At 44.7% G+C, this 24,929-nt stretch overlaps 1 protein-coding gene across 1 annotated transcript in view; it reads right to left on the minus strand.

The window, feature by feature from the left end:
• LOC137664051 (antigen WC1.1-like) overlaps window positions 1-10,531 on the minus strand; it is a gene marked incomplete at its 5' end in the record, with an annotated part of 31,298 nt that extends 20,767 nt beyond the window's left edge. The window contains 6 exon segments of the mRNA XM_068401775.1: window positions 1,284-1,598; window positions 2,338-2,655; window positions 3,081-3,392; window positions 4,189-4,500; window positions 6,899-7,207; window positions 10,204-10,531. Of these exon segments, the coding sequence (XP_068257876.1) occupies window positions 1,284-1,598; window positions 2,338-2,655; window positions 3,081-3,392; window positions 4,189-4,500; window positions 6,899-7,207; window positions 10,204-10,531 (1,894 nt within the window).
• Between the last annotated feature and the right edge of the window lie 14,398 nt (window positions 10,532-24,929).

The raw sequence follows: 24,929 nt of genomic DNA on the forward strand, positions 1-24,929 counted from the left end.
ACCTGGGAACACTGCTGGCTCATATTCAGCCAGCTATTGACCAACCCCCCCAGGTCCTTTTCTGCCAGGCATCTTTCCAGCCACCCTTTCCCACGCCTGTAGCGTTGCATGGGGTTGTTGTGACCCAAGTGCAGTGTCCGACACTCAGCTTTGTTGATCCTCATACAATTGGCCTCAGCCCATCAATCCAGCCTGTCCAGATCCGTCTGCAGAGCCTTTCTACCCTCAATCAGATCAACACTCCCACCGAATTTGGTGTTGTCTGCAAACTTACTGAGGGTGCACTCGATCCCCTCATCCAGGTCATTGATAAAGATATTGAACAGAACTGGCCCCAATACTGAGCCCTGGGGAACACCACTTGTGACCTACCGCCTATTGGATTTAACTCCATTCACCACAAGTCTTTGGGCCCAGCCATTTAGCCAGCTTTTTTACCCAGCGAAGAGTGTGCCCATCCAAGCCATGAGCAGTCAGTTTCTCCAGCAGAATGCTGTAGGAAATGGTGTCAAAGGCTTTATTAAAATCCCAGGTCATGCCAGGTACAAGTGTTGCCGGAGTGTCTCCCACATTTACTCTCTGCTATCATGTGCAAAACAGTTTTCACTTGGGAAATTTAACTTAATTTTATTTTTTGCACTTAACATAATCTTAATTATTGCTTTGGGCAATGAGGAAAAAAACCCACACTAACAATTAAACAAACACTGAGGGAAACACTCCATTAGTCCTAACTTCCTTTGTTTTCCCTCCCAATTCCTTCAGGGAGGGTGGCAGTACAGGAGGTTGTGGGTTTTTTCTGCTCCTCCTTGCTTCTTATCCTCTCTCTTGCAGCTGCCACTCTGTCTTGAATATGCAGGAGTAGATCCACCATCTGCTCCTTTGCTTAATTGATTCTTTGGCGCATAGTGGGTTGTTTCCATTGTTTTCAGAGCCAGCTGTAACTGACAGTAACGTGCACACAGCAGTGGATGACCTCCTCCTGTACAAGCAATACCCACAGCCCCTTGCTGTGGAAACCTTTATGGAAACCCTCAAATTTATCCCCCAAATGTCCCATCCCACTACACACTTTTTTCTATTGTGTGTGTGTTAACACAAAATAAGGACTTCTGTAGGCCCTTTGCATCTTGGTGGGACCAAGGGGTTGTGCTGACCAACTATGCTTTTAGTCAAGACAGAGCAAGAGTTTGTCCAAGCAAGTCTCAGCTATTCTCTGCTTCCCCTTCATGTAACCCTACCCTTTCAACCCACAGGCTCAGAAAAGGATTGTCTGCACACACCTGAGCAGAGGACTCCAACATCCTCTTTGTGTTGGCAGTTGTGCTGGCCCCATGCCCTAGAGGGACATGCCCAGATATCAGATTCAGCCCCAGTGCAGTTCACATCATCCAGCCAGATCTGTCCTGAGCCTTCACCATAATGAGCAGAGACAAATGCCTTGATGGCGTGTCCACATCCCAGCTGTTTGCAAACAACATTAGCATCTGATAGATCCCAGTAATCATCGCAGATGGTGCCCCAGATGCCATCATGATAAAGCTCTACTCTGCCAGCACAGCGCTTTGTTCCGTTCACCAGCCTGATCTGTCTGCTACCTGCAGGAAGAAAACCGAGCTATCAACATGCAATATAATGATAATGCACAGGTCAGCATAGTGGCTGTATGTTTAAAGTACTTTTAAGGCATCATGTTCTTGTTATATTCCCTTTCTTCTGTTATGGTTTCTTGGGCAGAACTCCTGTGATGTTAAAATGACATAAAGGGAAAGGTCTACTCCTGCATCAGGTAAATGTTTGAATAATTCCTGTGAGATGTTGCAAACAAGGAGTGTCTGGTCATACTTAGTATAAGCAGAGATCACCTTATCTTACAAAGCCTGAGCAGCTGTTTTCTATCTAAACTCATTTACTTAGACAGAGACAGAGACAGTTTCTGTTACAGATGGGTTACAAAATAAGAGAAGAGTAGAAACAGTTCTAGTTTACTTTAGAAAGGCTCCAAGTATCTGTAAATATAGAAATGTCACAAAATAAAACCTATTTAATTCCCAAGTGACAGTCTGAGTGTGCGTCAGTCATGGCCAAGTTAGTGTTCTTATGACTTCTGTATTCTATTATTCCTTTTTGATTCTGTGAGATAAATTATTTAAGAAATTCAGATGAAGAAAGCATTATGTAAATTACACTTGCTTCCTTAACTATCATTTGTCTCTTAGAGTATATAAGCAGGTGGGTATCACAAGCCATGCCTATTTACGATCTGGCGAGACCACAGCACAAGGTGGGCTAGAGGCAACCCAGAAAGCATTCTGTTCCTTTCTCGTAGTAACTCACCTGAGCAAATCACACCAATGTCTTCAGCAACTCCTGTTGGCACTGTCTGAGAATGGGAGGTCTCACAGAGCATCAGCTGAGTCTCATTTCCAGCACACTGGACACTTCTTAAGCCCACAAGACCCATGCCTCGCTCAGACCTTGGAAGGTAATAGGCTTTCTTAGCAGTTCCACACTGGAGCTGTCTGCATACCACATGAGCATCCTTAATGTCCCAGTCATCATCCAGGACTCTGCTCCACATGCCATGGAGAGACATCTCAACTCGCCCATCACAGCGGCTCTCACCACCTGAGAGTCTGAGTGATTCAGCAAGACCTGGGCTCAAGAGAGTTGGAGAATGTGTTGAATAACATCTACTGCTCTTACTGCAGTAGAACTAACATGCAGGAGAGAGATGGAAGACAAATTTCTATGTTGGTAAAAACATAATTCTCACCACTGGTTAAGGAGACAGCCTGTTAAAGTTCTGTTTGCTTTCGTGCGCACAAGGGTCTGCAATGGGAAGTGAGAAAGGCTTCCCCAGCTCAAAGACTAGATCCTGTGAGGAGTCAAGCACACCTAAACAATGTGAATCCCTCCACTAAATGACATTTTTATGCTGAGATCAAGGTTGGAGGGGTGGGGGAAAGGAAAGAGCATTAAAGACAGGCTGACATACCATACTTACTTGGCAGAGTGAGATCACCAATGTTGGTTTGGTCTGAAGTTGCACTACCCATAAAAGGCCGCTCCTGACTTACCTGAGCAAATAACTGTGGCTGCTTCTCTGGCTGAACAGGTTGGATTGCCCAAAGTCACTTGAGCACAATCCCACAGGCAGGACTCTGTCCCTTCACAGTGAAAAGCATCTCTCCATACAGGACCATTCCCGTTCACAAAAAGGTCTCCTGTCTGGATTGACTTTGCATAGCCACAGTTCAGCTGATGACAGAGAACACTGGCAGCTTTCAAATTCCAGTGGGAGCGGCAGAGTCTTCCCCACTTGTCTCCATGGCGGATCTCCACTCTGCCAGAGCATGTGGTACCATTCACCAACCTGACCCCAGGGCACCCTGAATATAAGAGAAAGTGAGTACTGAGATGTCATGTTTGTAACTGCTCATGGGCATGACCTGAAAGTGACTGGGAAATAGGAATGAGTTTTCCTTAGCATTCAGTAGTAAAAATTACTTCACTGGGCCACTGGAACTTCCATACTCATAACTAGACTTCAGTCCACCCTATTTTACTGAGAAGAATGACTAGAAATCAGGATCTGGTCCCCTTTGCAATTTTTAAACACAGGGCACTAGGTTTCAGGGCTCTGGGTGAGCCAATAGACCTTAATTGTTCTGCCCAGCCTCACCTAGGACCTCCAGCTATACATCCTTGGGCTACTGGTCCAAGGCCTCACTTAAACCTGTACCAGGCTTTCAGTCTGTGACTGGTGTAACTGTCTCCAGTCTTGTCTCCTGCTACTCCTGACTGTACTCTCCAATTGGACCCTACATCTGCTTGATTTCTTTGCCTTGTCTGGGACTGTTCATAGACCTTCCTCTGTCCTCTGTGCAGATCCCTTGGATTGTGCCTTGATGGATAAGGACACTGCCATTGTTGTCCTCACCCTCTGCCCCCAGCTCATCCTACCTTGTGGAGCAGCCCTGTTCTTGCTGTTCCCTGACACTAGAAGCATTTCACAGAGAGCAGCCTTGTGGTACAGGTGAAGTGCAGCCTCAAATCCCGGAAATGCCTGTAGCAGCAGACAAAAGAGGGACCTTGACTACACAGACATCCTCTGGATTTTGGGTCCATATTTTTCCTCAGAGAAGGAGGCTTTCAGTTTTCCTCTTAGACCTTTCCACTGCTCACCTGAACATACCACACGAGCGTCTTTTCCAGCAGGGCATTCATCATGACCTAGCACAGTCACAGGACAGTCTCTCAGGCGTGAGCTATTCTTGCAGCTGAATGTGCCATTCCACACAGATCCATTTCCTTTCCCGAAGGACTGTCCACTTGGTATCAGCAGGGCAACTCCACAGTCCAGCTGCTGGCAGAGGGTATTGGCAGCTGGTAAATCCCACAGGTAGTCACACAGGGTTCCCCATGTGCCTCCATGAAGAAGCTCTACTCTCCCTGAACATGTGGTACTGCCATTTGCCAGCCTGTACCCACCATAGCCTGCAGGAAGAATAAAGGAACTTAGCAGTTACTTCTTTTTTTTTTGTGCTATTGCAGTGAAAATTGTAAGAGAGATCTAGCTGCAAGGAACTAGCTGCAAGCAACTAGCACTCACTATGTCTCAGGTTACTGGGAAGCATGTTAGACCAGGATGCTCATAAGCCAGCTCTGAAAATAAAAGTCTTTATTGTCCATGTTGTAGCCTGCACTACCTGACTTTTGATTCTTTAAGTTCAGTCTCTCCTCCTCTGCTCTCTCCTCCCCCCACAATACTGCTGCTACCTTGCAACATCTTTTCTTGCAGAGGCAGTTCCAGCATTGCCTTGCATTTGGAGCGTGTGAGAAACTCAGAGCTACTAATAGCACTCTCTCAGTAGTTGATTATTTATCTCATGTTACCTGGTCAGCAGCAAATGCAGTGTGCAATTCTCAACTTTCATCCATGCCACAGCATAAGGCTCTGAACACAACAGGACATGCCCATCAGTATATTCACAATAATTTAAGTGCAGCATGGGTAGGACTGTGGTGTCTTACTGGCAGTCCCTCTATCTTCTCACACTGTTCCTTCTTACCTTTGCCTGGTCCTTGCATCTATTTCCCCTAAGGAGACCTGGATTTCTTCTCTGAGCAGTGACTGTCGCATGGTGGAGGCAGGAGCCAAGACCTGTCAGTTACTGATACCTTAACTGGGCCATTTGGCTGCCACAGCTCCCCAGCCAGCACTCGAGGTCACCATGGCCAGTGGGCCAGTGTCCAAGGCCGTCTTGAAACAGGCTGCAGCCCTTTGACTGGGAAATGGACATGCACTGCAGTCCTTTCCAGGCTTTTTGTGACAGGGTGTTGCCAGCAGCCCTGTCCCATGTTCAGTTTACCCCTTTTGATTTGTGCCCCCAGGAAAAAAAGTTATGTTTGCTAGGTCTAATCATCACTTTTGTAGTGGGTGGCAATAAGTTAGCTGTATTTAGAGCCCCCAGCAGCCATGACCCTATGGAGTTCTTAAATAATGTTACCTGACAGTCACAACTAAAGTCATCCAGGCCTCTGACAACTGTTTCTTTTAAATAAATTAAATTTGTAACTTGTGCCTCCTTTGACCTTTTGGAGGTATGGTACCTCTCCCAGTTTTATAATGAACTGAAGTGCCAGGGATTAGCACACACACTGGCAGCACAGAAAATAAATTAATTTCTCCATGTTCCTGCTTGTCTGCTCTGGCCATCTCTCCTTTTATGTATATGAGAAAGACATGGAAGGAATTCTCAGCAATATTGAGTGCATACCTCTACTGCCATTCAAAGAGACCTGGACAGGCTGGAGAGTTGGGTGGGGAGAAATTTAATGAAATATAACAAGAGCAAGTTTAGAGTCCTGCATCTGGGCAAGAACAACCCCATGTACCAGTACAAGTTGGGGGCAGACCTGTTGGAGAGCAGCGTAGGGGAAAGGGACCTGGGGGTCCTAGTGGACAGCAGGATGACCATGAGCCAGCAATGTGCCCTTGTGGCCAAGAAGGCCAATGGCATCCTGGGGTGTATTAGAAGGGGTGAGGTTAGTAGGTCAAGAAAGGTTCTCCTCCCCCTCTACTCTGCCCTGGTGAGGCCGCATCTGGAATATTGTGTCCAGTTCTGGGCCCCTCAGTTCAAGAAGGACAGGGAACTGCTAGAGAGAGTCCAGCGCAGAGCCACGAAGATGATTAAGGGGGCGGAACATCTCCCTTATGAGGAGAGGCTGAGGGAGCTGGGTCTCTTTAGCTTGGAGAAGAGGAGACTGAGGGGTGACCTCATTAATGTTTATAAATATGTAAAGGACAAGTGTCATGAGGATGGACCGAGGCTCTTCTCCGTGGCATCCCTTGACAGGACAAGGGGCAATGGGTGCAAGCTGGAACACAGGAGGTTCCACTTAAATATGAGGAAAAACTTCTTTACAATGAGGGTAACTGAACACTGGAACACACTGCCCAGAGGGGTTGTGGAGTCTCCTTCTCTGGAGACATTCAAAACCCGCCTGTATGCGTTCCTGTGTGATATGATCTAGGTAATCCTGCTCCGGTAGGGGGATTGGACTAGATGATCTTTCGAGGTCCCTTCCAATCCCTAACATTCTGTGATTCTGTGTGATTCTGTGAAAACAAATTACATCCCGTTTGAGATCCACATCCCTGGTGCAGAAGTGAAGTGGTTAGAACAGCCCATGTTAAATGCAGGCTCTCAGTAGACTGAATGAGAGATTGTGGAGCTACTCTTCCTGGCCTTCCCTGGATGGCTCAAGGCGTGATAGGGGAAGCACCCAAGAACCCTGAGGACCACAGAAATATACAGAGGCTCTGAACTGTGGGTTGACAGGAGGACATATAGAACACATGTAAATTACATCCATCAGTCCAAAGTCTCACCTGAACATACAACAGTGGCATCATGAGAGCATGTCTTACTACCATGCCACATCCTGGGACAGTGTGCAAGGTGAGTCTCATTCCCCACACAGTGAAACTCTTCTTGCCAGATCAGTTCATGTCTGTCTCCAAAGTGAGTTGCTGTCAAGATATCCACAGCCTGGCCACACTCTAATTCGTTACATATAACAGAGGCAGTTTTGAAATCAATGTGTGAAAAACAGACAGTAGCCCAGGTTTCTTCTTGCTTTACTTTCAGGTGTCCTGAGCAGTCGGTGTCCCCTCCAGTCAGACGCAGCCCAGAGAAACCTGGAAAAATCCCCAAGAAATCCAGCATCAAGGGTTGGTTTTGCTGACCTAATTTAATAACTCCCATACCTTCATGGGCAAAACACATGTCACTTCTCTGAGGACCACTGACACTTTTAAATAACCATTGTGGCAATTCCTATATGCCACTGACAAGAGAGAAAATGGTGTGTGGGAATGCTTATTTCTTAGTATGTGAAAATACTAAATCCTTGGAAAGCTACAGAAGAGGGAAGTTTTGAACATTTGACAAGTGCTTGAGAAGTAGCAATCCCCAAATAAATAAATAAATAAATAGCCATTTACTAGTGTGTGTCCTCCAGACTTCATTATTCAAATAAGTAGGAAGATGAAGCACCCCGGAAAGAGGAAATGTTGCACCCATCTTCAGAAAAGGCTAAAAAGAGTTTGGAGATCTACAGGCTGGTCAGCCTCACTTTTGCACCTGGGGAAAATCATGAGGTGAGTCCTCTTGGAACACATTTCTGGGCACAAGAACGTGAATAGGAAGCGTCCGCATGGATTTAGCAAGGGTACATCATGCCTGTGTGACCTCATTACTTTCTCTCATTGCAGCTTGCTAAGCCACTCTCCATTATTTATTACCAGTCCTGGCTAACCGGGGAGCTCACAGATGACTGGAGACTGGCCAATGTGATGCCTATCCATAAGAAGGGCCAGAAGGAGGATCCTGGGAACTACAGGCCTGTCAGCCTGACCTCGGTGCCCAGCAAGGTCATGGAACAGATCATCTTGAGTGCGATTACACAGCACATGAAGGACAATCAGGGGATCAGGCCCAGTCAGCACGGGTTTAGGAAAGGCAGGTCCTGCCTAAACAACCTGATCTCTTTTTATGACCAGGTGACCCGCTTAGTGGATGAGGGAAAGGCTGTGGATGTAGTATACTTGGACTTCAGCAAAGCCTTTGATACGGTCTCCCATGGCGTTCTCCTGGATAAGCTGGCAGCCCATGGCTTGGACAGGTGCACTCTTCACTGGGTTAAGAACTGGCTGGATGGCTGGGCCCAGAGGGTGGTGGTGAATGGTACTGCATCAAGTTGGCATCTGATCAGTAGTGGTGTTCCCCAGGGCTCAGTACTGGGCCCAGTCCTGTTTAATATCTTTATTGATGATCTGGATGAGGGTATTGAGTGCACCCTCAGTAAATTCCCGAACAACACTAAGTTGTGTGGGAGTGTTGATCTGCCTGAGGGTAGGAAGGCTCTGCAGAGGAATCTGGACAGGTTGGATGGATGTGCTGAGACCAATGGCATGATGTTCAACAAGACCATGTGCCAGGTCCTACACTTTGGCCATAACAACCCCATACAGCGCTACAGGATGGGGGAAGAGTGTCTGGAAAGCGTCCCAGTGGAAAAGGAGCTGGGGGTATTGGTGGACAGCCAGCTGAACATGAGCCAGCAGTGTGCCCAGGTGGCCAAGAAAGCCAACAGCATCCTGGTGTGTATCAGGAATAATGTGGCCAGCAGGACTAGGGAAGTAATTGTCCCCCTGTACTCGGCACTGGTGAGGCTGCACCTTGAATACTGTGCTCAGTTTTGGGCCCCTCACTACAAGAGAGACATTGAGGTGCTGGAGTGTGTCCAAAGTAGGGCAATGAAGCTGGTGAAGGGTCTAGAGCACAAGTCTTATGAGGAGCAGCTGGGGGAACAGGGATTGTTTAGCCTGGAGAAAAGGAGGCTGAGGGGGGACCTTATCACTCTCTACAACTACCTGAAAGGAGGTTGTAGTGAGGTGGGGGTTGGCCTCTTCTCCCAGGCAACTAGCAACAGGACTAGAGGACATAGCCTCAAGCTGCACCAAGGGAGGTTCAGGTTAGACATTAGGAAAAATTTCTTCACAGAAAGGGTTATTAAGCATTGGAATGGGTTACCCAGGGAGGTGGTGGAGCCACCATCCCTGGAGGTGTTTAAGAGAAGACTAGATGTGGCACTTAGTGCCATGGTCTAGTTGACACAGTGGCATTAGGTCAAAGGTTGGACTCGATGATCCCAGAGGTCTCTTCCAACCCGGCTGATTCTGTGATTATTATAAAAGTGACTGGATTTGTGGATGAGGGGATACCAGCGTGTGCCATTTACCTCACACTAGCAAGGCCTTTGACACTGTCTTGTACAATATTCTTGTGTCCAAACTAGGATGTTACAGTCTGGATGGGTGGACAACTACATGGCTAAAAAGCTGATTGGATGGTCAGGCTCAGAGAGCAGCAATTAGGTGGTTGCACTCTACCTGGTGACTGGCAACCAGTGGAATACCACTTGTTGGGTCTTTTCTGGGACTTGTTCTGTTCACTTTACCAACAACCTGGAGGTGGTGATGGAGTGCATTTGGGGGGTGGGGGGAGATAACCCCAAGGGCAGAGCTGCCATTCAAAGCGACCTAGACAGGCTGGATTAATGGGCTGACAGGAACCTTATAAAAATCAGAAAGGACAAATGTAAAGTTCTGAAGCTGGGAAGGAAATACCTCTTGCAATGTTACTTTATCCAAAGAACAAAACCAAGCACATCTTACACAGGAAGGTAGCCAAGCAGACATTGGATTTGTTTGCTGTTGCAGATTGTCTTGTCTTAGCTTACACAAAGATCTGGAGAACAAGAGCAGCTGTACAGCACAACACAGCATTTTCTTACTTCTCCATTTACATCTGCTTTTTTAGACCCCATTCCTGGTCAAAGATAAGTTTAATACTGCTCTCCTGTTGCCTGGGAGAGCTGTGGTAGAAACAATTAGTGTTTCTTTTTCTGTTCTATGTCTGCTTCCATTTTGTGTCATTGCTGTGCACAGGCAAAGGAGACATACAGTTGTAGCCGGCAGAAGAATTAATGCTGCTGTAACTTGCTTTGGCTGAGTGGAGGCCATGGAGAAAATGTTACCTCTGTGTAGTACTTGGCTTTATCCAGCTAGGACAAAGTTTGATCTCAGTCTTGTAGCATTTTTCTATTATACAAGGTTGGATGACTTCTTACCTGAGCAGATCACTCCAGTATCAAAGTAATGAGGACAGGTAAAAGCACCCCATCCTGTATGTGAGCAGTTCCAGAGAGCGGATTCGTCACCACGGCAATCAACTCGATACAACCACGTTGGTCCAGATCCTTCTCCAAAAGGAGCTAGATTAAGGGCTTGAACAGCAGATCCGCATCGTAGCTGCTTACAAACAACCTCAGCATCTTCTCTGGTCCATTCACCATCGCATACAGTTCCCCACTGCTCGTCATGTTTAATTTCCACTCTCCCAGAGCAGGGGCCGGTTCCATTTGACAGCCTCAATTCATCAGCACCTTCATACACAGAGACAGAGCAAGGTTATGGAAAGGACAGTGCCTAATCACAATTATCTATTGCAGCTGGTTAATGAGATGATTATTACTCTTAATTTACTTTTAAATTGGACTTGTTTGGTTCACCTTTCTAAATAGTCCAACTTAAAAGTTTTTTTGCAGGGAGTTGTGTCTGTATTTACAGGTTTGAGCTAACTGCACTGCTAAAAAGTAAGTTATTTCTAATGACAGGTGAGCTCTCTTCTTCTGACCTATCAGGGCTGGGAAATGCTGAGTAACGTCCCTGCTGTGTGATTCACAAAGGCTTCAACAGAAACTCCTCCTTTCTCTTTGTTGTTCTGCCATGATGATATCGAGCTGAAAAGGTTCACTGGGCACCACTTTCTTCATTCCCATGTTCAGTATGGTGAGAAGAAGCAATTTCCCTTGTCTGCCTCAACTTCCTCCTCTCAAACTGTTGCAACTCAGTGTCCCAATATTCTTTATTCTTTCCCTCCTCTCTTGCCCTAGCCACAGAGTCTCCTAGTCAGGGTTACGTGATGAGAGGAGTGGCATGAAGGGTGACTATCTCAGGAGATGCAGAAGCATAAGCACAAGACAGACAGATAGGTCTTAATGTTGTTCCTCATGCTCCACCATCTCTTGGGGCTGATGCTCAAAGAACCCTGATTTCCTGCTCTGCTCCCAGGTCCTTCTCTTTCTTTTGATATGAATACACATTTCCCAGTCTTTTTACCTTACATTCAAATGCAGGAATGATGGTGGGGCACTGAAGCAGTTCTTAGGAAGCCAAGCTACACAAAGGCCTGCCAGGACCCGAGAAACATAGAGGAACAGGTCTGAGTCTGCGTACAGACACAGTAAACATTGGAAAAACTGAAGCATGTAGCCTAAGATGTAATGACACGTAAAGAAAAAAAGTGAACTTGTTCAGAAATTGTCTTAAGCTTTTTTCCCCAGTCAGGAATTTTAAGGAAAGAGCTTTGGAACATCTTTTCATAAAAAAGATTCTTCCCACAGAAACAAATCCCTGGGAGGTGATTTGTGAGCTTGCATACTTCTGACTGATAATAAAGGGAGCTGAGGGGATATTGAAATCTTTAGCTTTAGCCATTAAGACAGGCTTAAATGGTATTACTTTCCAAGAGGGCCTTCAATGTATGCTAGCAAATTTACCACTATACACGCAGGATAAAAACCGGGGGAGAACCTCAGCTAAAGTAAAGGTAATAGAAGAGAGGCAGCCTGTCACCATGCAAAAGACAAAAGCAAAAAGTGGAAATTGGGAATCACCCTCGATTACTACTGAGCCTAAGAGATTATGGAGAATGTTTTTAAATAAGGGGCTCTCTCTGAGTCAGTTACATTGGCTATCAACTCCTCTTCTACAGCAACTGGCTGGCTTTCCCTTGTTCACTTATCGTGATAGCCATGTGGGACCTGTGTCAGATGAGGGTGACACCGTGTGACGGACAGAGTTTGTATGCCTTAAACAACTTGTTTGACAACTCTGGCTGGAGGAGGGTATGTGTACTACAGAGGCCTGCAAGTCTGGCAAGAGATAAGGGCCTTGGGAACAGAACAATACCCCTGCTGTGCCTTAATTGTTGTGATTTACAACTCTGGCTGAAGGAAGAGATAAACCCTGCGGAGGCAGGATGGTATCTTTTCCTTGGGGCCAGCCTACATGTGCAACAACTTTGCAAGGCCTCAACCACGCTTGTGCAGAAGCGGGGTCATACAGCGGACACCACAACTAGGGGATCACGACCACCAGACACCCCTTGGGGGATCACCGACTCATTTCGAGAACAATCTAAGACTGCAAAGCGCAGGCGTCCCAATTAGCATGGGAAGCGAGCAGAGGGGGGGAGACAAGAGGGATGTTACCACCCTCTCCTATCTCGCATGCAAATGACCTAAAGTATTTAGACCTTCTCACTTGGGATGCTGGCGCGCGCTCCCGCCCGCCACCTGAGGACCGATCCTGCAAGCGATTTACCAGAGGAGCAACTCTGAAAGCAACTTACCAACTCTACAGACAACGTACATCGCTGGATCCAAGGGTGGTGATCTCTCTTTCTCTCTCTCATAGTCTCTATCCTCTTTCTCTTTTCCCTTATCCTTTTCTCTCTTTTCTCAGTGCCTTTAGAAACCCAATACACTTACAACCATGCAACTTTCCCTGTATTAATAAATCGTTCTTAATTTCATACCAGTTGTTTGGTGTCGTTTCACCTTAATTTACTCCAAGGAATTTATGAACTAGTTGCGACCAGGTCATAACACACCGTGTGTTTTAAAAAGAGAACAACTAGGGAGCCAGAGGATGCAAAGGCCATGAGCTCAGGGATATGCCCAAATCTATCTACACTAAACCTAGATCGTGAATATACGGGAAACTAGGAGCGGGGCTCGGTTCAGTGGAAGTACTGGTGGCTGCTACGCCCAATGCTAAGAATCCAAGTCCTGAGATGATGGTCGCAGTTAATGATTGCTACCTTTCAACAGTCCTTATTGACACAGGAGCCCAAATAATGATGGTAGATAAGGACACTTACAAAGGACAGACCCTGCTTAGCAAGAAGTTGGTTTCTAGTGTAGGTGTTAATGGGAGAATCACTACCCACCCACTGGTCAGGGCTAAACTAATTCTGTCTAATGGACAGACAGCCTACCTGACCTGACTTTCAGGTTCCTACAATATATGAGGTAGGGATGTATTGAAGAGTCAGTCATGGGGAGACTCATGGGGAAAATAGGAAATAGGGACACCACCCTTTTACCCCCACAGTTTACCTCCTACAAATGCATCCCTGACTGTTAATCTGCTGCAAACAGATGCTCCTTTACTCCATAGCAAGCTAGTTCATATTCCACTGTACAAGTTACCTTTTGATGTTGTTCATCCTGTTAGTGAATTGATAAAGGAGCTGGAAGAATGAAATCATTGTCAAGTCTCAGTCCCCCTACAATTCTCCTGTACAGCCAGTAAAGAAACCTTACAGCAAGTGGCAACGAACAGATTACAGAGCATTGAATACTGCCACTGAACTGCTTACTGCAGCTGTTCCCAGTATAAATTAAATAGTCAATTCTCTTAATAAACAATCTACCTGTGCCGACCAACACGAGCAGGATGCTTTGAATACCTCGGTGTGGCATCCAAGATATTGGGTGAGAAGTCAACACCCATAATTCAGAAAATGCTGGGTCACTTTGCAGCGCTTTTGAGGGAAAGGGATATGGGAGACTGTAGATGCTGTTGGAGTGAAATTAATCATGGCTAAGTCTTGGATATGAGCCAAGACCTAGATCTTCTTTCCCTCTTCCTAGGAACTATTGAGAAATAACTGAAGAGCTGTCATTCAATCTGCATACGATGGAGAGTATCCATCTAGAAAGTACATTAAACATTCCGTGGAACTTTGTTAATGCTTTCTGTGGTGAGGTGTTATCACTGGAGATAATGTTGACAACATCTAAAAAGACAAGAGCCTTCATGTGTCAGACAATTCTAATCCTCATATTGAGACATCTGGCATTCTATCACATAAATGTTCATGCACAATGTAATAATCAAACAAACTCACAGAAGGTGGCAGCCTCTGCCATAATATGGACAGTGAGGCCCAACATATACAACACCTCAGATCAGTGCTGGTGGAATTCTGGGCTACAACTTGATCCAGACCAATATGGGACACAAAGTACACTCTCAAATTCTAATCCCATGAGAAAATTTTATTAATCTTATGCTTTACTAAACCCATATAATCGATCAAATATAAGAATAGGTTAGTTTGGTTACTGATTGAGCATTACCTTATCTGCTAATGTTGATACCAGATGGTTTAGTAAAAGTAAGCCTCAAAGTAGGCCCTAAAAGGCCTACTCTGTGTAACCTTTAGACAGAATAAACTTTTCTTTCAGTAATTTTCCTTTCAGCTAAAATAACTGCACTTTCTGAAGCTAACGGCATGTTTTGAAGGCAGGGTCTGCTTCTGGGACTGATAACACTTAGAGTTATAATCATCACTGATTCTTGCTTGCACTTAGTCTTAGAGAATCCAAGGTCTCTGTTAAATTCCTCACTAATTACAAAGAAGGGCCAGAGATAAGCAAGACTGTGAACAACATCTTTGTAGTATCTTAACTGACTTTAGTCACAGCTCTGGTGCCAGGAGTAGAGATAAATCCTGTAAGAACCAGAATAGGATCTTCTCCTCAGAGCCACCTGCATGTGTCAACAGAAAGGCCTCGACCATGCTTGTGCAGAAGCGGGGTTATACAGCGGACAGCATAACTGTGGGGGATTGCGACCACTAGAGACCCCCAGAGACCACCCAAGACCCCTTCCCCAATGTAGTACGCATGCACAAAGATAATTACATAATGCATTAGCATATGCATAAGTTTTTTGGAATAGGTGGGCTTTTCTTGGAATTGTATGGATATTCGTTTTTCTATAATGTATATAATGAGTGTGCTTTTGTTCCTAGGTGTGCATGCTAGGAGGAGAGATCCTCCATGCACCCAGCGCTGCAATAAACCAACGTTGTCTCTCTAAACTATCATTTGGTTTGGAGAGTTTTCTTGGGTAATATTTTCCTGTAACAATGTAACGCTGTCAAGAATGAATAGTTGCATATTGTGCAGGAACTATTACTTAGTATAGGTTGAGGGGACAAGAAGGGAACACTGTGTCTTCAAAGGCAACTAATAACTGGAGGATTGTCAGGAGACATGCAAGAAAAGACAGTAGGGTAAAGTTAAAAGTCGCAGGGGGAGATCGAGATGTCTGACTCAAAAGGAAAGAGCAGACCCACTGGCCTCGCTTCCAAAAGAACATGCGCAATGATTTTCTGGGTAGTGATCACTTTAAAGAAGCAAGGAAAAGATACTGCAATCAGAGAAAGGAAGAATTTGAATAGCACCAATAGGAAAGGGTATTAAGAGAATATGATAGTTTGTTCCCTATACATTTGTGATTATTTTGTATTCAGGTTGAGCTAGTTTTGTGGAATACCACCTAAGTCCCAGCTTTGTACAAATCTGCAATAAAAGGAATACCTTGACCCTGTGTGTATTGGCTTGCATACCAGGTAGAAGATCCCACTTTCGGGCAACATTTTGGCACCCCAGATGGGACTGTCGTGAGACCTTGCCCGGATCATCTTGTCACCCTGACGGCGGAGGAGTGGACCGTATAGGACTCCAGCGTGCACTGACATATTGATCGGGTACTCCTCTGGACTACCTCCAAAGTTGGGGCGCCGAGCGGCTCAAAGGTGCAACACCAACAGAAGTATTTCTGGGACGTCTGGGAGGGATCTCGGGCGAAGGTGCTGTTTTGAACACTGTTAAAAGGTAGCAGGATAAGAGGATAAGTGGCACCAAAATATAGGTATATACTCCACATAAGTCCTGCATTAGCGCTCAGCAAATGGGGGCCTTAATCGACCAAAAGGGTCAGAGCAGTGGGCTGTGGTAGAATTAGATCTGGACCTATAAGTAATTTATAAGGAAAAAGGGGAATATGGGTACAACAGCATCTTCTGCTGAGACTTATCCCTGTACTCCCTTGGGATGTTTCTTGAAAAATAGGGATAAATTCAGAGGCAATCCAATGACTAAAAAAAAATGAAGAGATATTATAATCAATGGTGGCCAAATTATAAATTGGCTGATGATGAATGACGACCGATACAAGAAGCTTTGCAATTTAACACTATACTGCAGTTGATATTGTTTTGTTGTCAACATGAAAAATGGGATGAAGTTCCATATGTTGATGCTTTTACGACTTTGTATAAATATCCTAGTATTCAGAAAATGTGTAATATGCTGTTTGTTGGCCAGTCATCTCAGGATATGTATATTAAAAAAAAAGTTACAAAAAGTGGATGGAGTGGGGGGAATGTCTATTTCTCAAATGATTGAAATGAATTATAAGCCATACAATAATAGAAAAAAAAAGGAGAGAGAAGAAAGACCAAGTGAGAATGAAATTACAAGCTTCTCTTAGCCACAGCAATTGTGGGCAGAAAAGGTAAGGCAGAAGGGAAAGGAAAGGGAAATTGTGGAGAAAGTGGCAGAGGTCCTGGAACACAAGGAGCACCCTTAGGATTAAATCAATGTGCTATTCGTAGGATAGAAGGATGCTGGACGAATGAATGTCCGAATGCAAAAGGGGGAAGTGATTTGGCTGATGCCAACCTTAAGATGTTAGAAGAAGATGTAGATTGAAGGGGACTGGGGGATATCCTTAAGGCTTCCCCAGCCAATCCCCTGGTTCCAGTCAAGCTGGGGAATGAGACTGTTGACTTTTTGGTTGATAGTGAAGCAACATATTCTGTTTTGACTAGTTATAAGGGACCTTTAAATTAAATAAATATCCCCATTGTTGGGGCCACGGGAAAGCAAATGACCAGACCTCTTTTAAAACCTATGGAATGTGTAATTTGGGATACTAAATTGACTCATGAACTTCAATGTATGCCAGAATGCCTATTACCATTACTAGGAAGAGACCTAGTTTGTAAACTACATGCAAAACTAACATTTTCTGAGAATTCGGTCCAGATGCATATTCCACTAGAGATGGCATGGAAAGCACAGAAAGCACAGATATGCCTTCTGACAGATATATGGGACTGGAACAAGCAAAAGGACGGTGATATCAGCAACAACATACCCAGCGAGGTCATGGATGGAGTGAGCCCACTGGTTTGGGCTGCAAAGAAACCAGAAAGAGGGAAAAATGTGAGTCCTATAAGCATAGAATTGAAGCCCAGAGCCTGTCTGGTAAGGAAAAAACAATACCCAATAAAGTGGGAAGCTAGGATGGGGTTGGAACCCTTGATTGCTACCTTCCTAGAATTTGGACTTTTGTGAGAATGTCAGTCTGAATATAATACCCCAATTCTGCCAGTGAAAAAGCCCAAATCCCAAGAATATCAATTAGTTCAGGATCTGTGGGCAATTAACCAGATTACAGCTGATGTACATCCTGTGGTACCTAATCCTTATACCCTGCTCACTACGATCCCAGAAACTAATGTATACTTTACTTTATTTGATTTAAAGGAACTCTTACGATTCTCTCCTTGTCTGTGACTGTTCACTCAACTCCTGCTCAGATTGTGGCTAACCCAGCTCATGCCAAGGCCTGTTGTCTGCTGGGAGCAGCATTATTAGGTCAAAGCGAGAGCACCATGTAGGCCAAACAGGTGCCCAGAAAGAGCTAAAGGGCATATGCAGCCATTATCACCTGCAGAGTGCTGGCTCCTGCAGCTGTCATCTTTGTCTGGCAGTTTCTTCAGAATCTCCTAACTTATGGAAAGAGTATAGACCAAACTTCCAAGCTGGAAGGTATAAAGCATCAACTTACCCAAAAAGCCTTTGAAGCAGATAGATACAACAGCATTTGGATTGCTGAGGCTTTTGTGCTTCCCTGTGTGATACAGGGGACACCAACACATGATGGAGGGGGAAGGATGAGCACTCTCACTGTTGGCAAGGTAACTAATTGTAATGGGTTTTTTTCTCACAGGTGCACGAATTAAAAGTTACAGGTTATAAGTTATGAAACCTTATGACTTGAATCAGTGAATTCACATGACAGACTAGTCTGGGGAAAAGGGAAATGAGCCCCCGTTTTTGTGTTTGTTTATCGTATTTCTTAATGAGCTCCTGAAATAAAGTTTAATTTACAGAGTACGTTGTCCTGTAAATTGGAGAGATCCAAATGGACTGTAACACCCATCCCACCGGGAGAGAGTGAGTGAGTGGCTGTGTGATGCTTAGCTGCCTACTGGTGTTAAACCACAACAGGTGCCAGCAACTGGAGTGAGTGCGTCATGTCAGTATGGGATTGCTAGTGAATATCGAGCTGGACTAGACAGTGAGTAAGTTAATTGGCCTGGGAGCCAAGTATGTGTACGTGTCTCTGGGAGTGAGGTAACTGGAGAAGTTGGCTACTTGTCCTGGTTTGGACTAAAACAGAACCAATATTCCTTTTAGTGATTTTTACTTTCAGCTAAGTCTCTTCTAAGTAACTGCACTTTCTGAAACTAACTGCATGTTTTGCAGACAGTGTCTGCTTCTAGGACTGATAACGCTCAAAGTTTATAGTTATTACTGAGGCACCGGTAGGAATGGTATGCAGAAAGGCTCTTGCTTGTACTTACTCCTAGAGAAACCAAGGTCACTGCTAAATTCCTCACTAATTACGAGCGAAGAGCCGCAGAAATGTTGCACCTCCAGGGAGGAGTGGACAGGGCAGGTGACCCAAAACTGACCAACGAAGGTATTGCATCTCATACAGGTCATTCTCAGTATAAAGTGGGGGAATCGTGAGGGTCTCGCTCTTCTGCTATGGCCGGCGTCCGAAGAGGGCTCTGTCTGGTTTTCTCCTACCCTCGATCCCAATCCATGCATCCCTGAATCCAGTTCCTGTCTGTCACGGAGACCAATATGGGCCTTCCTGAAGCCTGCCCGGCAGTGCCGGTAGTGACGCGACCATCATCGGGGGAACTTGATCTTGGTTTTGTATATATTTAATTATTTCCATTATTATTATTATACTCTTTTTTTGTTATTATAGTTTATTAAAACGGTTTTAATTTCCCAGCCCGTAAGTTTCTCTCCCTTTTCTCTTTTCCTTCCCCTTCTGTGGGGGGAGGAGGGTTAATAGAGAGCATCTGCCACCTGTTTAATAGCCAGCCCAGCCTAAAACCATGACACTACCAGAGGGACCAGAGGATCCAGGCCAGCTACTGGAGAGATGGTAAGCTCAGGGGGTCAACTCAAAGACCAATTTGCATTTGTGTCAGTGCATGAGGCAACTACAGAGGTTGAGGGTCGAGGACTAGACACTGGATGGGCTGAGTGTCTCAAGGTATCCAAATTGTATGTGCATGTTTCCCACTGATAGACTTTTATTCTGATCAGCCAGAGAGGAAAACATAGAATCATAGAATCACAGCATGGTTTGGATTGGAAGGGACTTTGGAGATCATCTAATTCCCATTCCCTTGCCATGGGCAGTGACATCTTTCACTAGATCAGGTTGCTCAAAGCCCTGTCCAACCTGACCTTGAACACTCCCAGGGATGCAGCATCCACAACTTCTCTGGGCAACCTGTTCCAGTGTTTCACCACCCTCATTGTAAAAAATGTCTTCCTTATATCCAATCTAAACGTAGCCTCTTTCATTTTAAATCCATTGCCGCTTGTCCTGTCGCTGCAGTCTGTGGTAAAAAGTCTCTTTCCATCTTTCTTATAAGCCCCCTTTAAGTACTGAAAGACCACAAGGAGGTGTCCCTGGAGGCTTCTCTTTTCCAGGCCAAGCAACCTCAACTCTCTCAGCCTTTCCTCACAGGAGAGGTGTTCCAGCCCTCTGATCATTTTTGTAGCCCTCTTCTGGACCTACTTTAACAGGTCCATGTCTATCCTGCTGCGGACCCCAGAGCTGAACGCAGTACTCCAGGTGGGGTCTCACCAGTGTGGAGCAGAGGGACAGAAACGACTGCCTTGACCTGCTGGCCATGCTTCTTTTTATGCAGCCCAGGATATAGTTGGCTTTCTGGGCTACAAGTACATACTGCCGGCTCATGTCCAATTTGTCATCCATGAGTACCCCCAAGTCCTTCTCCACAGGGCTACTCTCAGTCCATTCATCTCCCAGCCTGTACTGATCCTTGGGATTGCCCTGAGCCAGGTGCAGGACCTTGCACTTGGCCTTATTGAACTTCCTTGAGGTGAGGTTCATCTTTGCCCGTTTCTCAAACCTCTCAAGGTCCCGCTGGGTGGCATCCCTTCCCTCAAGCATATCAACTGCACCACTCAGCTTGGTGTCATCTGCAAACTTGCTGAGGGTGCACTTGATCCCACTATCTATTTAATTAATAAGGATATTGAACAGTACTGGACCCCTGAGGGACACTACTTATTACTGATCTCCATTTGGACATTGAGATGTTGACTGCAACCCTTTGGATACGGCCATCCAGCCAATTCCTTTTCCTTTGAACAGTCCATCCATCAAATCCATATATCTCCAATTTAATGACAAGAATGTTGTGTGGGACCATGTCAAAGGCCTTACAGAAGTTAAGATGGATGACATCAGTTGCTCATGATAAGGCCATTGTTGCTGTTTGTGTTTGTGTCACTGTTGCATGTTTCTGTCTGTGTGGCCAGCCATGTACAGGTGTATATGTGTGTGTGCATATCTGTATATCGGTATATGTGTGTTACATGTGTGTATGCCTATTGGGACTACAAGTTAGCCTTGCTACAGGTTGGACCTCAGGAAACAGAGCTGTAACTGCGTTGTCTCTTATCACGCTCCCAGTTTGAGCAACCCCTGCACAAGGATGTTTTTTAAGGAGGATTTTATCAAGCAGTAATCAGATATTTAAGAAGTGATAACATGAGAAAGATACATGCCTTAAACCTTGGGATACAGGCCAACCTGAAATGAAAACAGGTATGTCATTATTTGCTGGATATAAATGCTCAATTATATTTGAAAGGAATTTTATGTTTCAGAGGAAAGAAAGCTCTGCAGCTTTTGTGATGGAACTAAGAAGCCTGGGGCACTTTTTAAAAATTTAAGACTGCCCCTTGACAACTAAATCATTCCGTACTCATCATATTCATCTGTTAACCATTGCTGTTGGTTCATGTGCCCCTTGAAACCAAGTTGTTGCATATGAGCTTTGTGCTTCTCAAGGAGAAAACTTCAAAGGAGAAAATGGAAAAAAAATGCTGTGTTGGCATTACTGAACCATGTGAACTGAAAGCCACTGATGTTTAGAACATGAAAGAGAACATGACAAAATGGGTGGGAAAATTAAATGGTAGAAAACCACATAGAGGACATTGGTATTTCCAGGTTAAGGACAAACTATGAGCTAAGTGCATAAAAGAATCAGGAAGAGCTTGGCCACCACATCCGAGACTTGTCTTCAGTTTGATCAGATTTGAATTTCTACATGTTATGGAACAGGTAAATCCCTGAAGAGGGCTGGCAACTTCTTCTGGGACCTGGAAGATCATTGAGATTGACCACATAGCTAGAGAAGTTTTACAGGACAGTTACATAAGAAGCACAGTAACTTTGGTCCCAAGTTAACACTGTTTCAAAACCTGACACACAATGGGAAATTAAAGCAAACATCTATAGAACAGGTTTGATCCAATTGTCTGTGCCCTGAGTGCACTAATAATCCTTAATGGCCTTAACCTTCCGCACCTGAGGTCTCCACCCAGACACCCAGCCCATGGGCCCAGGCCTTCATTTCAGTACAGGCCTGGACCTTCTGTCCCTGGCTGAGCTACATTGCAGGTGCATTTGTGTTCAACTCGAACACAGCTGTGCCTGGTTATAGGTCCTGTTGATCTTCACTCTGAGCCACAGACTGAATTCTCGGCTTGACCTTGGACCTGAGGCAAGTTGGCAACAAGAGTTGAACCCAGCTGCCACCCCTAGGTCTGCCCTGCTTGCCTCTCTTGGGTACTGCAGGGCTGTCACCCTGGCTGGTGAGGCCCCTGCCCTGCTAGATGTGTTATTGCAGCTGGAGCAGCTGGCCCTTGCTGTACCCTCATACCAACTCTACAGCTCATGACTCATAGGAGTCACCTCTCCAAAGGTGACACAGTTAGCTAAGATGGCTAACTCACAAATATTAGTGAGTAAGACTGCACTGAATGCAACAAAGGTATCAGAACCTGACCAGGTACCAAGAGAAACCAGCAGTGCTCATTATGACCCAGCACTGAACAGTGATGTGAACAGAAAACAATGCAGCTGTGCACATCTTGCAAATAGTGCAGAAAGACACCTCCTGGAGATCATCTCCTATCAATGATAGTATTTGATAAGTGACAAAAGATAATTAATTTGCACTAAGTGCCTTGGGTTTTCCAGTAAGAGTTTTCGAAACAATCTGGTGTGGAAAATATCACCTTCCCTCTCTTCCTCAAAAGAGAGAGAGGTGTTCCTACATATCATACTGCTTGCTGTCATTTGAGATTGTGAAACAAGAATATATAATTTTTCTTTGCATTCGAAAACAAATCTAATTCCTCTCTCTATTCGCTGTAAGTATGTCAGTCTTAGCCCATGAACTGACGCTAATGCAGTCACTTCCTTCAGCAACTAACCATTGTTTCATTTCTCATTCCAGAGTAAACTGCTGGCAGTAGTAAACTAAAAGGCAATTTTGCCTCCATCTCCATGTGGTCTGTAGCCTGATTCTTCCCTGCTTCATCAGACACAGACAATATAGCTTTGATACATGATCACCTCGTATACATAGGCAAAGGTTTTACCTCTTTACTAACACTGCTGGACTTCCTCACAATTTCCTGTCTACCGTTTAGATTGGGAAACACAAAAAGCTTAAGGGAGATTATTCAACTGACTGACAACTAGCAACTTCCAAAACCTATTTTTTCTGCAAACTGTTCTCTCTCCTCAAATTTCCTGAGTAAGAAAGTCTCTCACATAGGTAGCATAAGCCTCTGATATAACTACAAAATCCCTTTGTACTTGCAACATGGTGTCTCAGAAGGAGTATAATCTTACTGTAATAAGTCTTTTAAGACTCTTCTGAAAGATGTTCTGGAGAACAACCCACAGTTTATTTGAAGAACATAGTCCAAAAAAAGAGTTTTCTCAGCTAAAAAATACATACATTTAAAAGAGAATGATACCAGTTAGGGTGAACCTTGGTAAAGATTAACCTAATCCATTCTTTTATGGTATTGTAAAATGAGGGAGCCTGTCTCACAAGGTGAATCATGGTCTACTCAGTTAATAGCCTGTGAAGAACTACTTAGTGTTGCCAAATTTAAGTGAAACTAGAGGAAAGGTAATTCCAGCAGGGGGAGATCACGACCACCTACTCATGGACCACCAACTCAAGAAACCTACTGACCTAAAAGAAGAAGGAAATAAAATAGCAAATAATTCTCATGTGTGTGCATAGACATTAGCATGATAGGCAAGGAAATTTTAAAGAAACACTTAATAAAATATCAATGAATATGTATCAGATGATTAAATATGATAATATTTTGTGTATAAATAATTGCTAATTTGTACCAGTAGTGTGCAAGTTTCTACCCAGCACCCGTATCCGTACATTTACGTAATAAAGGAAAATACCTCGACTCTGTGTGTAAATTGGACAACACACACTGGGTGAACAACCCACTTTTGGGACTACAAGAAATATTTTCTAAGAAAAGTTAAATTCATAATACATTGTTAAAAGAACCAGATAACCTATTTCCATTAGCCATACCCAAGAGTAAAAGAGAGCTCGCGCCCTGCGCCCTCTCGGGGGACCAGCAGGGGGCGCCGGCAGCGCGGAGAGTGCCGGTACCGCCGGTGCGGAGGCGTGGATCGTGGGTGCTGGGGATGGTGTCAAGGTAAAGCTACTCTTGTCTGCATCTGCCAGTGAGTCACTCGGGTACTGTTCCCTGTTATTAAAAAGAAGTTGGCAGAAAACTCGCTCTCATTTCCACAGTACTGTTCAGTTGAGACTCAAACATTGCTACAAAGATGTCTAAATACAAATACTTAATATAGTTCGTCACACTCCTTTGCACAGAAAGACCTGTGCCTCCTCTTCCCATCCACTTGAACTGTGGCTGCATCCACACAACTGGTGAGAACTTTTAAGACTAAGGCCATGCTACATCAAAGTATGAACTACGAAGTCTTGTTCTCATCATATGGGGATGTGACCACCAGTCACAATGCCATAGTGCCACCTCTGTGTGTATAGAGACAAAAATGGGGATTCCAAAATCTGGCTCTCATCATTAGCTTCAAACATGTACACATAGCTCTAGAAGAGCAGAGAGACACTTAGCGATAATCTTCAGATATACAGGAACAACTGAGGCGATGGTATGTTACCCAGTCAAACTTCACTGGACACACAGAGCACAGCACCATCATTTTAACTCGTGCTGAATAAAGACCTGGAGTTATTAATTTTGTCTACACAGAACTCAGCAAGGGAGGCAAGACAGTGTAAGAATACCCAGCTGGTTTCCGTTACAGCTTGGCAGCTTATTAAACTTGGACTCGAATTCCTATGAGAATGGACAGTCACTTATGTCCAAGTAAAATACAAAACTATTACAAATGGCTTACCCTTATTTCTCTCAGGATCGCCAAGGGGGTTGAATCAAAGACAGAAATGTGTTTAAACACCTTCTTGACACTTTGTCTTACAGGCTGATGGAATAGCAACCTATTTATATTGAATTTACATTCTTTTCCTATCTTACTGCCTTATGTGAAATGAAGTATGGACTTACCCAGGGAGAGCTGAATGGAGAGGAGAAGCAACCACAACACTGGAGTAGAAAGATGTCCTTTTGTT

This window comes from Nyctibius grandis, chromosome 5 (assembly GCF_013368605.1).
Source record: "Nyctibius grandis isolate bNycGra1 chromosome 5, bNycGra1.pri, whole genome shotgun sequence".
NCBI lineage: Eukaryota > Metazoa > Chordata > Aves > Nyctibiiformes > Nyctibiidae > Nyctibius > Nyctibius grandis.